Genomic DNA, 14134 nt, shown 5'->3' with positions numbered 1-14134 from the left:
ATTTTTATATGACTCCTTTATATTTAAAGATCACCAAATGAAACTTCTTTCTAGAATAAAAACAATATTAGTGTTTTTTGAGTGCATATATTTTTCCAGACACTATTATCAATGCTTTAACTCACGTAATTCTCAAAACAACTCTATGAGGTAGATGCATTGAATTGTGTGCACCAAGATATGGGCATATAAAAGGTAAATAACTTTAATAAGATTCCAAAGCTTATAAATAGCTAAATAAAAATTTAAACCTGGCTATCTCATTCTAGAATTGAATGCTTAACCACCAGAATTTATTCTGGCTTCAACCTTGGCTTCTAGCTCTAGGCTTTAGGGGGTTATTAGATTGACAAACAGAAAATTTGCAGACTTCTAAAAAGTTAATATACAATTTTAAATGTAATGATTGTTTTGAACTTAGCCCTCAAATAATCTTTTGAGGTAGCTACAATATTTACTAATATTAATAATGGTGATATTTATATTATTTCAATATTAATAATGTTGATATTTATATTATTTCAAAGATGAATAAATGGAGGCCCCCTAAAATATTATTTTTTCCATTTTTCTCACTGAATTGCAATTCACACATTCTTGTCTTCCTCCTTTCTAATTCTCACATGTGGGCAGGAACCTGATCTATATAACTTAAATTCTTCTAATACTAAAGTATTGAACACAAAGAAACCAGACAAATATTTGTTCAATCTCTGATTAAATTAATAAGTACGTTGTAGATAAATTTTTCCTAAATCCTTGAAATATCCCTAAACCATGCGCCTTTTAAAATAAATTACAATGGAAAAACAAAAAAGCTCGAAGAAGAGAAAGGTCCTGGGTGAAAAACTGAAAGAATAAGACAAAAGTTTACAAATATGTATATCATATTTTAGAATATGTAATTTACTTATGTATTTTGAGATTTTAATTCATCAATATAAAAATGGCAACCTCAAAGTCCTCTGCTTACATAGAGATTAAGAAGATAAATTGCAAAATAGAATATTTATATGTAAAGTATTACAGGTACTTGTGTATTTACTACATAGAGGGAGTTGTCTCTTACATTAAACATTTTTAGCCACCATAATCTTAGTTAGATATATTTTTATTAATTTATTTGTAAATTATGTATATATACAATAAATGCCATAGAGTTGTATTGAACACATAATAAAAGGATGAATTTTCAGCCTAGCACATTTCCTGGCATGAAGTAAACAGTCAATAAATGCAGTGAAGAAACGCAAAGGAAGTTCAAGATATTTCATCTGATTATCCTATGTTCAGTTAGCCTGTCTTCATTAGACAAAGGCCATTTGTATTATAAGAATGCATGAAAACAGAATGACTAAAATGTTCAATTTTATTCAATAAATATTTATTGAGCTGCTGCTATGAATCGGATTCTAGCTGATTTTTTAATATGTCACATCATTAAATCTTTATAAAACTATGAGGTAATAACTAATGACATAAGTATTATTATATTTTTTTTTAGTTTAAGAAATAGAATAAACATGATATAATATCAAACAAGAGAAGTTATAATCAGACTCCTTGGGTTTGAAACCAAATTCCCCACCGTTTATAAGCTTTGTGACGTATATAACATGATTAAATCTTGGGCTCAGATTCATTTTTTATAAAATAAATAAAATATCAACTGATTTATAGGATGGGATCTAAGGAATAAATGAATTAATACATGTGAAAGGCTAAAAGCAATGCCTAGTTATTTTAGTCAATGATAGACCTAGAATCCAAGCACAGAAATTTTGAATACAAAGCCCTTGGTTTCTTTTTTTATAACCATTTACAAATACCAAAAACAGTTACAAAATTTTAAGATGACTTGAGAATAAATGACCCTTTAAATAAAGTTTCCTTGTTATTGCCCTAAGGTGTGTGGAAAAAAAGAAGTGATAAAGCAATTCAATCACCAAGGACTACTTAGGAAGTAGGTTTAAGAGACTTTGAAAAACTTAGGGTTAGCAAAGGGGATAGGTGGGGGAGGGGGTGGGATGGACTGGGGGTTTGGGATTGGCACATAAACACTGAGGTATATGGAATAATTGGCCAACAGGGACCTGCTATATATCACAGAGAACTCTACACAACATTGTGTGATGATCTATATGGGAAAAGAATCAGAAAGAGAATGGGTATGTGTATATGCGTAGCTGAATCACTTTGATGTACAGCAGAAATTATCACAACATTGTAAGTCAACTATACAAATTTAAAAATGAAAAAAAGTTTATGAGAGTGTATGCTTACTTTGGCAATATGGTCTTTCATTTCTCCAACTCCAGGTACCATTAGGAAGACACTCAATTGAAGCAGGACCTAGTCCATGATAACCAGGGTCACAGCTGAAAACTACCTTGGTTTTGTATTCATAATGGGAGCCATTCACAATTCTCCACCTTCCATGTTCCAAAGTAAAGGAGTTGATGCTTGGACATGTAACGACTATACAAAAACCAAGAAGATAAATGCTAAGTCTGTCATGTCTGCTCTATGTCTTAACTATAACTCATGTCTATCCCATCCTTAGCTCACCACTTCCTTATTTCATTCACTTTTGTGCCATAAAAAAAACCTTTAGAATTTTTTTTCATGTTAATCTTTTCCATTCCCAATATGGTACTATTGGCAATTCCTTGAATATGTTATTTCACATATGAAAGTCTTTGTACATATTCTTCCATATACCTAGAATCCCTATTACTGACTTACCTCTACTCTATTATTTCCACTCCTTCTTTTTTTGGGGGGGGGGATTATCATATCCAAATTCACTCCTTATTATAGGAAGACATAAAGTATAATTTTAGTGATGAATCATTCCAATATTAGTTTGTTAATATTGTCTCATTTGCTTGACGCTGATTTAAAAGTAGCCTTTTCTCTTTTTTCCTTGCTATATCATTATAATTGATAGGATATGGAAAAAGGGGAATCTTTGTGCAAGTTATAAATGTAAACTGATAGAGCCACTATGAAATTCATACTTATACCAGTATGAAGGTTCCTCAAAAATTGAAACAAGCTATTACATGATCCAGCAATCACACTTTAGGATATATATCCAAAGGAAAGGAAATCAGGATCTCAAAGAGATATCTGCACTCCCATGTTCCCTACAGCATTAGTCACAATAGGCAATATTTGGAAACAATACACTCTCATTTCTTTAAGAGTTTTGGAAAGACTATATATATATATATATATATATATATATATATATATATATAGGTACCTTTATAAAATTGGAATATTTCTAAATTCTGATATATATATTAGGATTGCATCTCCGGCCTATGGAAGTTCCCAAGCTAGGGGTCAAATCAGAGCTATAGCTGCTGGCCCATGCCACAGCCACAGCAATAGTATCCGAGCCACATCTGCAACCTGCACAGCTCAGGGCAGTGCTGCATCCTTAACCCACTGAGAGAGATCAGGGATCAAACCCGCAACCTGATGGTTACCAGTGGGATTTGTTTCCACCATGTCGCAATGGGAACTCCTGGAAACATTATATTCTGAGGAAATTTATTTTGTGATAATTATCTTTTATGTAAGACTTATGGTATAAATTTCAGCCAATTCAAAATTTGCTCAATGTAAGTAGATGCATTTTTAGACACAGGTTAAGATTGCAAATAATTTAACAATCCTATTTAAAATGAAATCACAGCTAAGATGAAATACTAAATGAAAATAAATTATTGACTTATGGGGAAAAATCAAAAACCATATTTAAACACACATTTTCTAATCCTTTTGCTACTAAATATTTTATCAGAATTGTTTTCTATAATTGTTATATAATATACATTTACTTGTCAAAGTAGTAATGACAGTAATGAGAAATAGTCTAAATGTAAGTAACCTAAATAATTCTGACAAAAGCTGAATATAATGGATCATCTCAGCTCATTGATTATGCTTATAAACATCAGAGCTGAATATATCAAAATGTAATTTTATTAATGCAAATATTAAATCTTTTTCAAAGGCCTGTGCATTGCAAACACATGTTGATTGATGGATGACTTTTTACCAAATAAATAAAACTTTGTTATATAAAACACAATGCCACATTATTTTTTTTGACATAAATATTCTGGAATTTCTGAAAACAAAGAAAAAATCCTTATACTGTATTCCCGTTCCTCATAGTATAAGACAGCTTAATTTACTTTTATTTCCCTCCTAGATATTACACTTCATTTCAGGGTCTGGTTCTAAAATTTGAATAATACATACATTTCAAATCATATAAATGCCAGTAGAGACACAAGTGATTAAATTTGCTCAACATACATACCAACACAGCGAGGGGTCTTGTTATGATTGCTCCAAGTTCCATCTGATTGACATACGGCAGTGGTAAGCTCCTTAGATGACAATCTATATCCATCATTACAAAAATAGGTAACTCGGGTTCCTACCAAGTAGTCTGTTGTGAGTATTCCTCCATTTGTTGGAGCTTTAGGAATCCCACAGGAAATTGCTAAAATAAATACATATATACAAGACCATAGAAACAGAAAAATAAGTCTCATAAACTGTAGAGCATGTGAAACTACTTGAAATTGTATTAATTCCTCTGAAACAATTTTAGAATACCTCCCCAAAAAGTTTTTCTGAACTGTAACTTTTCAAATCATTTATTTCAAACTCTTATTGAGTGTGTTTTTAAATTAGTGAAACCAGGAGTTCCCTTTGTGGCTCAGTGGTTAACAAATCCAACTAGGAACCATGAGGTTGCGGATTCCATCCCTGGCCTTGTTCAGTGGATTAAGGATCCAGCATTGCCGTGAGCTGTGGTGTAGGTTGCAGACTTGGCTCGGATCCTGTGTTGTTGTGGCTCTGGCATAGGCTGGTGGCTACAGCTCAGTTTAGACCCCTAGCCTGGGAACCTCCATATGCCACGGAAGTGGCTCAAGGAAAGGCAAAAAGACAAAAATAGATAAATAAATAAAGTAGTGAAACCATACATTATTAATACTTTATTTCTTGGTCTCTTACTTACTTAATACTTTATTTCTTGGTCTCTTAGTGAAACCATACATTATTAATACTTTATTTCTTGGTCTCTTACTTAGTTTCTTGTCAGGATGTACATAGTTATCAGCACTATAACTTATAGATTATCTAAGAAGGCAAGTTAGGTAAATAGAATGTATTAGTGCTAACTCATATCTGAGCGACTACCAAGCAAGGTAGGTCAATTCAATTTGATAGATAGTTATTAAAGATTATAAAAGTGGTTAGCCAGTACTCATCAGGACTTTTGTCAGGAATAAAACAGATTTATTTTACATGGAAGGTGGATATTTCTTTTCTTAGGTCCAGTCAAACTCTTATGTGGTCAGGCACCATCCATGGAATATTGTGTGTATAGATATGTTTAATAAATACAAGGTCTGGATTGTCTTAAAACCGAGTTTGGATCTTCCTACATTTGGCTGATATGTCTTAGAGATCTTGAATTTTTGTCTATAACAAATCTAATTTACATAAAAGTTAATTTTAACTTTTTTGTGTGATAATCAAAATGAAAATTTATATTTAAATAGTTTATTGTCTATATTTTCACATATAATAAACTGAAATGCATATGTAGAAGTCCCCTAAGATCAAATGTTTCCAATCTTTGCTCTACAAGTACACACTCTGCATCTCCAAAAAGAAAAAAAAAAAAGCACAAGCTTTCAAAGACTACATTTGATAGGAAATCTCTATTTAAATAAGATTATTTGTATTTTTTACTTGAGTCAGTGTATTCATACATCTCTCTGCAGGAAAGATTAATGTATTTGAACATAGGTTTAGCTTCAGAACCAACTGGAATTATTAGGTAATAGCTGGTATATGTACTCTCTACATATGTACCTTTATAAAATCAGAATATTTCTAAATTCTGAAATATATAGTTTTATTGGTTTCATGTAAGAGATCCTGGACTTATAACTATATTTTTCTCATATCAAAATACATAACAGAAGGATGTGAATTTAGTTTGAACATTTATAAAAGCTGTATTCTATTTACCTGTATCCCATTTCAACTTAAAATTGTTTCTACTTTTCTTATAAAATACCATTTAGCTGTTTAATTTTAATTAATCCATGCAAATTGACTATAAAATGAAAAAACATGAATGAAACCGGTGTGAAAATCTCAGGAATGGCAGACTCCCTACTGGTGAATAGTTTGATCTTTTGTAATTTGATAACCTGCAAATTATAAACAGAAAAGCAGTAATGTTGATTTAATAAATTATATAAGCAATCTCATATAATTATGTTATTATCCCTACTATCTAATTATAGACCTCTAAAATAGTGTTGCAAATCTAAATGGTTCCCTGATGTCTGTTAAAGCAATGTTTGTATTTCTACTTAGGACTTGTGGGAATTTCAATTTGTAATAAACCCACCAAAGATCATATATTTATTCATTTTTTAAAAATTAACTATACATTGTTGGGATAATGTAGGTTAAACTTAAAGCAAAGTAAAAGTGAAATTCAGTTTAAATAGTTTAGGTTCCACATTGTAGAACTGAAAAAAAAAGGACAAAACACTAAAATGATAGAACAATTGTACATATAGAAAGCTTACAATTTAACTTCTTTAGATAAAAAAAAAAAAAAGACAAAAGAGAGTTCCAAAGAACCCTCTGCAGAGCTCTCAAACAAGTACAAATTAAAAGTGAGGCAGGGAATACAGAGTGGCTGTTTCTACATAACCCTATACAATTCACAGGTGTATAAAGGAATGATAATGGTTTAATTCCTGACAGGACAGGGGATCACTGAATGATTAGGTGATGTGTAAAGAAATTAAACACCACACCAAACCCATATAGAGATAACATACTAAGTTTTCTATCTTTGTGTTCACATCGTGTAGCGATAGCTCAAGTATATGTCTATGAGGATGTATAAGGAGACTGAAGAGACAAGAAGAATAAAAATGACTGAAGAATACAAAACAAGTTAGGAACAAAACAAAAACTGCATTGGTGAATGGCTCTCCCCAGTGACACTTAACAATTTCATTTTAATTAGCTAGGTCCAAACAGAACCCTCTGCAGGGTCACATACAACCAACACTGTTATAAAATAATTAACCTTTTAAAATTACTTCAAGGAAAATAAAGGATCAATTTTGGAAATGGCTCTTTAAATTATAAATCTTTTATCACTTTACTATGCCAAAAATATTTTCCAGCTGTATTTTGATTTACCTATTCTAATTATAGAAAAAATTCAAATCAAGAACAATAAAAAAGATTCCATAAGTAAATGTCATATTCTATACCAAAATAAAAAAATCAATGAAATTATAGTTAGTCCTTACTCTACAAAGCAATTTAAAAATTAAAGAAAGTTGGAATAATTTTTTAAATTTTAACTAAGAGTTAATTATTTTCACTAAAGGTTTCTTGAAGATCAGATATATATAGATTATCCATACTTATGTAAAGTTTAATTGTTCAAAGCTCAGAGCATTTCAATGTTTATTTAAAATAAATATGATTCGGAAGGTATTAGATATATTTTAAATTCTTGTGATTCTAAAATTATGAGATCATGGTAATTTCTCAAGCCAGTATTAGGAAATTATTTAATACTAAAAATTTGTAAATATTCCTGCTATTCATTGGTCAAAGGAAAAGAGACATTTTGATAGTTTATTAAAATATATCTCTTCTACATGAACTCAGTACCCTCAAAGTTGGTAACCCCTAAGGTTATTATGCTTCCCAGAACTAATAAGTAATTAATGTTTCTGCATCAACAAAGCAAGGAAACAGTTATTTCATTTCTCATTTATTTATATATACCTCTGAGAGGTATCTTTTCCTAAATTAGAAATCACAATTTAACAGATAAAATAAACTATTTTGGGTATCTGAAAATAACTATTCTCTGCTATTTTAACTTACTATTAATTTTAAATTTTAATTGATATGTTTTGCATTTTATTAGTTTGATATAAATTGCCTCCAATAAGTAGATTATAGGTATCATGATTTATTAACTGAAAGTATCCTGCATTTTTTAATATGAGGGTTCATAATTGTTATATATACTGCTACATGTTGGATAAAATAAATCTAATATAAATTTGAATTTCATACTACAAAACAATGTGATATGTTAAATATTTAAAATTTATCAAAATCCATGACATTACATTTTCTTGTGTAATTGATGTTGAACCTATCTTTATGACTATAGCTAGCTAAGAGACTCAACTATTTTTAAACAAAAGACCAAGTCCAAAGCTCTAAAATGTGCCATTTATTGATGTCATTCTTTTGCTGTAGCAGGATACAGTGCTCAGATAGTGCCTTGAGTTTTAACAAAATAAAATGAAAATGAAAGACATCTCTGTTGAGTTAACCAAACAGTGAAGAAAAAAATAATGTGGTAATTGGGTACATTTTCCTCTTTTAAGTTTGTTGCTATGGAAGCACATTTTTGCATACTTGGAGTGAAAGTCTTCAGTGAACCTGCTCGCTCTTCTGCTCATTTCTCTCTGCAGACACCACACTAACACAAACTCTAGCTCTGGGTAATTCATTTTCTGACAACAAAGTGATGAGAATGGTAGATGTATGAGTAAAGTATGAATATAAGTGGGTAACGCATAGACATAAATCACATGACAACAAATGAAGAATTATAAGACAATGTGTCTCATGCTCCCCAAATTTATCATTCTGTGTTTTTAACCCTTATTTTCCTTAGAAGTTTCTATAATATTCTTCTGAATATTTATATTTCTAGAACTTTCAGTGATCCACATGAAAAAGTTAAATGGGGTTAATCTTTTATTAAGGTGCTTATCCATTTTCAGTTAAAATACGTCATCTTGGAATTCCCGTCATGGCTCAGCAGTTAATGAATCTGATTAGTATCCATGAGGATGCAGGTTCGATCCATGGCCTTGCTCAGTGGGTTAAGGATCCGTGTTGCTGTGAGCTATGGTGTAGGTCACAGACCCGGTTCGGATCCTGCATTGCTGTGACTATGGCATAGGCTGGCAGCTACAACTTGGATTCGACCCCTAGCCTGGGAAATCTCCATATGCCACAGGTGCAGCCCTAAAAAGCAAAAGTAAAATAAAATAAAATAACACTTCACCTTGACAAGCAGGGACCGGTGCATCCCATGCGTGATATCCATAGGAAGATTTTCTGCACACAGCGCTGCTCTTCCCAACAAGTCGGAATCCTCGATCACAGGCCCAGCGGACCACACTATTAAGCTGTCCACCTGTCTGACTGATAATATATCCATGAGGTGGTGATTCGGGTGTACTACAATAGAAAGCTTTTTAAAAGAAAAAAAAAAAACCATGTAATTAATCAAAAACTCTTTACAATTCAGAATTATAGATCCTTGAAAACAAATACTAGTAACTAAAAATAGGTCAATTGCCATCTATGTGAATTTTATTTCATTTGGACAACATATTATTTTCCATCTATTTGACAATACATTGACACAACTTTTAGGAGATGTAAGTGTTTGGGGCTTTATTCTAATTCTTATTGTCACTGAAGATGTTGCCTGACTTGAAATGACATCATACTTTCTTAATACCCTGGAGGTTCAAAAGCCCTACAAATAGTCCACTGAATTTTGGAAGTGGTATATATCCTGTCATTTGAAGGGCTTAAATGCCACAGTCTGGTAGCAGTATTTTAGAACATGTTGTTTACATGTCACTTTGAAATTATCTCCAGACACCTATGTCATGTTGGGTCATGCATTTCATTTGGTGGGTGTTTAAAATAGACCCACCATATTCTGTAATCCTCTCTTTCATTTTATTAAAGAGTTTCCATGCTGTCAAGAGTGCTTACATACGGTGATAAAAAATGTCAATAAAATAAAACTTTTTTCGTCTCCCAAAGACTGAAATGTCAAAAGATAATGTCAAATGGCTTTTTCATATATATGTACTTTTGAGAATATTCAGCCTGGCAGGATCCATTTACCCTTTGAAACCTCAATGTGTTCATCTGAGAAAAATGAGACCTTAGGGGTAAATAGTAAAAAACAGATTGGACTTAGAATATATATGTCATAAACTGTCATTTTCTAAAGGAAAAATATATATTCAATATGTCAAGCTGTTCCTAGGGCTAAAACTGACGTTTTCATTATATTTACATCCAACTTTGTCATGAATATCAACATAAATAAGGACTAGTCTTTAATATAGTAAATCTAATGCTTGTAATTGTTGAATTTAAAAGGTTTTCCCTTTAAGTTATTATAATCATTAAAATATAATTTAGGGTACTGAATTTTAGATAGTCTCTGGGCACAACCTTAATAAAAAGACATTTACATTGTTCAAGTGATATAAATTTTGATTCAAATATGAAAACTCTTAAGAATAACTTGGGCATATATTTCAATTTTTAAACATTTCTTATTTGCATGCCTAATTTCGTTTTTTAAAATTTAATAGATACCTATCATAGGATAAAAGTTGTATGCATGTTATAATATAATGTCAAAGACAAGTTACTTCTAATATGTTAAAGATAAACTGTTGATAAATTAAAGTCCAACTATCATCTTACAGTTTTAAAATCAAAGTAGACAAAAAATTGTTTTATTTTTATATTGTATATGTATATGGAAATTTATATAAATGAGTAAAATTTGAGAGTTTACTTTTGCAAATAGAATTCAAAAATATTTATGTCTACAATTGTTGTATGATAATAATTTACAAAATATTTAAGGAAGTAATTTTCAGTAGAAGTGATTAGCAATCACACATGGCTTGGCGAAACATGGCCTGAACACTGTATAGAAAGAGATGGCTAATTGGTTGTGAAGCATCCTGTTACTGAGCACATACCCATGGCCTCTGACATGATTTAGGATGGTAATTTAAAAAAATAAATTTTAAAGATTAAAATTAAGTTAAAATTAATTTAAAAGATTAATCTTAATTTAAGGTTAAATTAATTTAAAAGATTAAAAAATTAAATTTAAAAGATCAAATTTTTAATCTTCGCGTGGTAGAAAACTATATATACTTAACAAGAAAAATCATTGATTGGCTCAGTGTCAGCAGAACTTACAAACATGAAGGCATATAGAAAAAGCGATTTTATCTTGATATTAAAAATGATTTTCATCCCATGTCTTTTAAAATATTACTCAATGAAAATCGATGATGATAAAGCAATTATTTTTCAAAACTAAAGGTTTTCAAATGACATATTCAACATTTTCTCTTTAAATATTTAATATATTTTAGCAAGTATCACAAATAGGTGGGCAATAATGAAAACAAAAATTTTTACCACTGTATGTTTATCTTTTGTTTCAAGACTCCTCCTTTCATTTAGAAGAGTCATTATATTAAGTAGATCAGATATACACTACTAACACTATTAATATTTGTGAAAGTTCCAGGAGTTATCTACTGGGGGAAAAAAACATTAAAAATATCAGTTTTTTTATAATTAACTTACATAAGTCATAAATACCTTAAGTGCTTTTAATCATTTCAAAAATTATAGGAAATATATAGTATTATTATCATTACAATGAGGAAACTGAGGCATAGAGATATTACATAACTTGCTCAAGAAATCTCAATGGAGGAATTATGATTTAAATTCATGTCTAACTGAATAGTGTCAGTGTCTGTGCTCTTTAGTTGCAACCATACTGAGGATGCAGGTGAGATATGCACTGAAGTTATAAGTATCACATACCTATATATCTTATCCGGAAGCCTTTTTTGTTATTACCATGATCTGCTGACCATTGAAGAAATACTTCATGACCATTGCTTGTTATATTAAAAGCAGATGAATAATCTCCACTGAGAGAAACAAGCACTGGACTTTGAATATTTGGTCCTTAAGAAAGAAAATAATACAATTTAGATATAACTGAATAATTTATTTTTAGTATTTTATATATTTAGAATAGTATTAAATCTAATGAAATTGATCCAGAGTGAATCTACTTCACCAAAAATAATTTAAAACATAATATGAAATGTTTGTTTCAAACATTTTAATTCCATAGCTAAAGTAGTTACACTTTATAACAATCAAGCTAACTACAATTTTCTTAAGGTGTGTAGGTAAATATGATATTGATACTTCTAAAATATTCATAAGATGAGATAAAGTCATTAAAGTAGTTGTTGATACTGAAGGTCTGAATGTGTAATTAGAGAATTTGAAAGGAATTCATAAATAGCCAGTAAATATAACCCATGGTTACCATCATACACCTGAAGAACATCAAATTCCTTTTCTGTCTGGAAGAACTCTACAAACATGCTGATGTTATATCCTTTTTCCACAGATATACTCCAAGCACACATCTGAAGATTTGGGTAACTGTCAGGATATCCAGGGCTCAATATGACTCCTGTAGAATCCAGGCGTAATTCATTGGCAGGACAGAGCACTGACAAAAAAATACATCATTAGATAATGCTAGTGTTTTAGACCTAAGAGAAAATTGCATTTTAAATATACTGAGTATTCTGCTTTCATATTAAATAACAATAAAGGAGACAATACCTCGAGCTATAAATATAAGAAGACAACCTGTATAATAAGCTTGCAGTTCAAAAAATGGGGGGAAGACTAAAATTTTATGGTATTAATTTCTTTTTATCACATGGAAGACATTACTTTTCTGGGCAATAAATATATAGATAATTAAAAGAGAGCCATTTATTTCCTTCTATTTCTTCATCTTATTTCTGTACCTTCCTTTATCTTAGGCCTTCTCCCCTCGGCCTCTCTTGTCTGTCTCTGCTCTGTTCTTTTTCTTCCCTCCTTTTTCTTCTGTCCTCAAACTTTAACTCACTCAGGTATGAGAGGACAGACAGAAACTGACCTGTCTCAGGGTATTCATTCCAGACAAAGCCACTTCAGATCTCAGGAATATGCTTAAGTCACCAGTTACCTTTCAGTTCTCACTATCTCCAGACCATAAATGTAAAACAAATCCCAAGCTCTTCTTATTTCATAACAATATCTCTGCTACACATGCTGACAATGTGTGCATATATGTTAATGTATAAAGTATAATAAACTAGCTGTTGGCCTCAAGTGCATTACACATTGGACTAAATAATACAAACACTGACTAAAATTTTCATTTAGAACAAGGGTGAGGACAAGATGATCAAATCCTTATCCCTTAAATGACACCATTTCAGCCTTTTTTTTTTTACTTTCTTTAAGAATTTGAGCTTCTAAGGTGTAGGAAGAGTACTGGAACTATTTGGTATAGCCCAAAAAAGTGTAGCAGTGAAACAATATACACCAAACAGGATTTAGTTCAATACAATAAAGAACTTTTTACTTGTCAAAACAGTAGAAGCTACTGTAGCCACTGCAGTCAAATGTTCTATGTGCATCATTACTAAATAGTTTTAAAATATAGCATGGACCTATTTTTGAGTATTATTATGGAAACATTCGAGCAACTGGAGTGAAGGGTAAAGTAGGTAACTTTGGAGGGTTTGGCAAATTGGAAATTCATTTTATGTAATTTCTTAATCCAATTACTATATAGCAACTTCCAACTTGGAGTTGGAATGTTGTGTCTCAAAATAATTAGATGACTATCTTAAATAGAATCTTTGTGTTTCAATGTTTATTTGAATAAGGTAGGCTTGGAAACACCAAATGTAGTTTCTGGAACACAGATGAATAGATGCAGGATTTTTATCGTTTTTTGTTTCCTGGGTGCAAGGAAATGAGATACTTTGAGTTATAAAATCTTCAAGTAGTGTAGAGGTGGAAAAGAGTTAGTAAAATAGTGAATTATGGCAACATATATAATAGCCCTTTAATCAAGTTAATAACTTGAAATAACAATAAAATCTGTCATAACTTAATACATAGATATTTGAACTTTGATTATAGAATGTAGTGCAGCTAATCTAAGAGCTGTTTTTTATTTTTTTAGCTTTTACCTCTATTTCAAACTGAAATGTTTGCTTCATGTGTATGATTTCAAAATTTAAAAAAATATATTGAATAAATTATCTTAGGTCATTCTCAGTCTAGAAAAGAGAAACCTGATGTTTACTTT

The 14134-nt window shown here is 30.8% G+C and overlaps 1 protein-coding gene across 6 annotated transcripts in view; it reads right to left on the bottom strand.

Moving 5' to 3' along the window:
• The window catches only part of CSMD3 (CUB and Sushi multiple domains 3), a 1223593-nt gene that overhangs the window by 90929 nt on the left and 1118530 nt on the right, over positions 1-14134 (bottom strand). For all 6 annotated transcript variants that reach the window (XM_021090582.1, XM_021090583.1, XM_021090584.1 and 3 more), the window contains 5 exons: positions 12302-12490; positions 11782-11928; positions 9176-9364; positions 4340-4525; positions 2284-2478 (listed from right to left, as the gene is read on the bottom strand). In XM_021090582.1, the coding sequence (XP_020946241.1) occupies positions 2284-2478; positions 4340-4525; positions 9176-9364; positions 11782-11928; positions 12302-12490 (906 nt within the window). The remainder of the gene's footprint in view (positions 1-2283; positions 2479-4339; positions 4526-9175; positions 9365-11781; positions 11929-12301; positions 12491-14134) is intronic.

Source organism: Sus scrofa, chromosome 4 (genome assembly GCF_000003025.6).
Source record: "Sus scrofa isolate TJ Tabasco breed Duroc chromosome 4, Sscrofa11.1, whole genome shotgun sequence".
Lineage (NCBI taxonomy): Eukaryota > Metazoa > Chordata > Mammalia > Artiodactyla > Suidae > Sus > Sus scrofa.
Note: the sequence above shows the minus strand (reverse complement) of the source record. Positions and strands in the feature narration are given on the sequence as shown.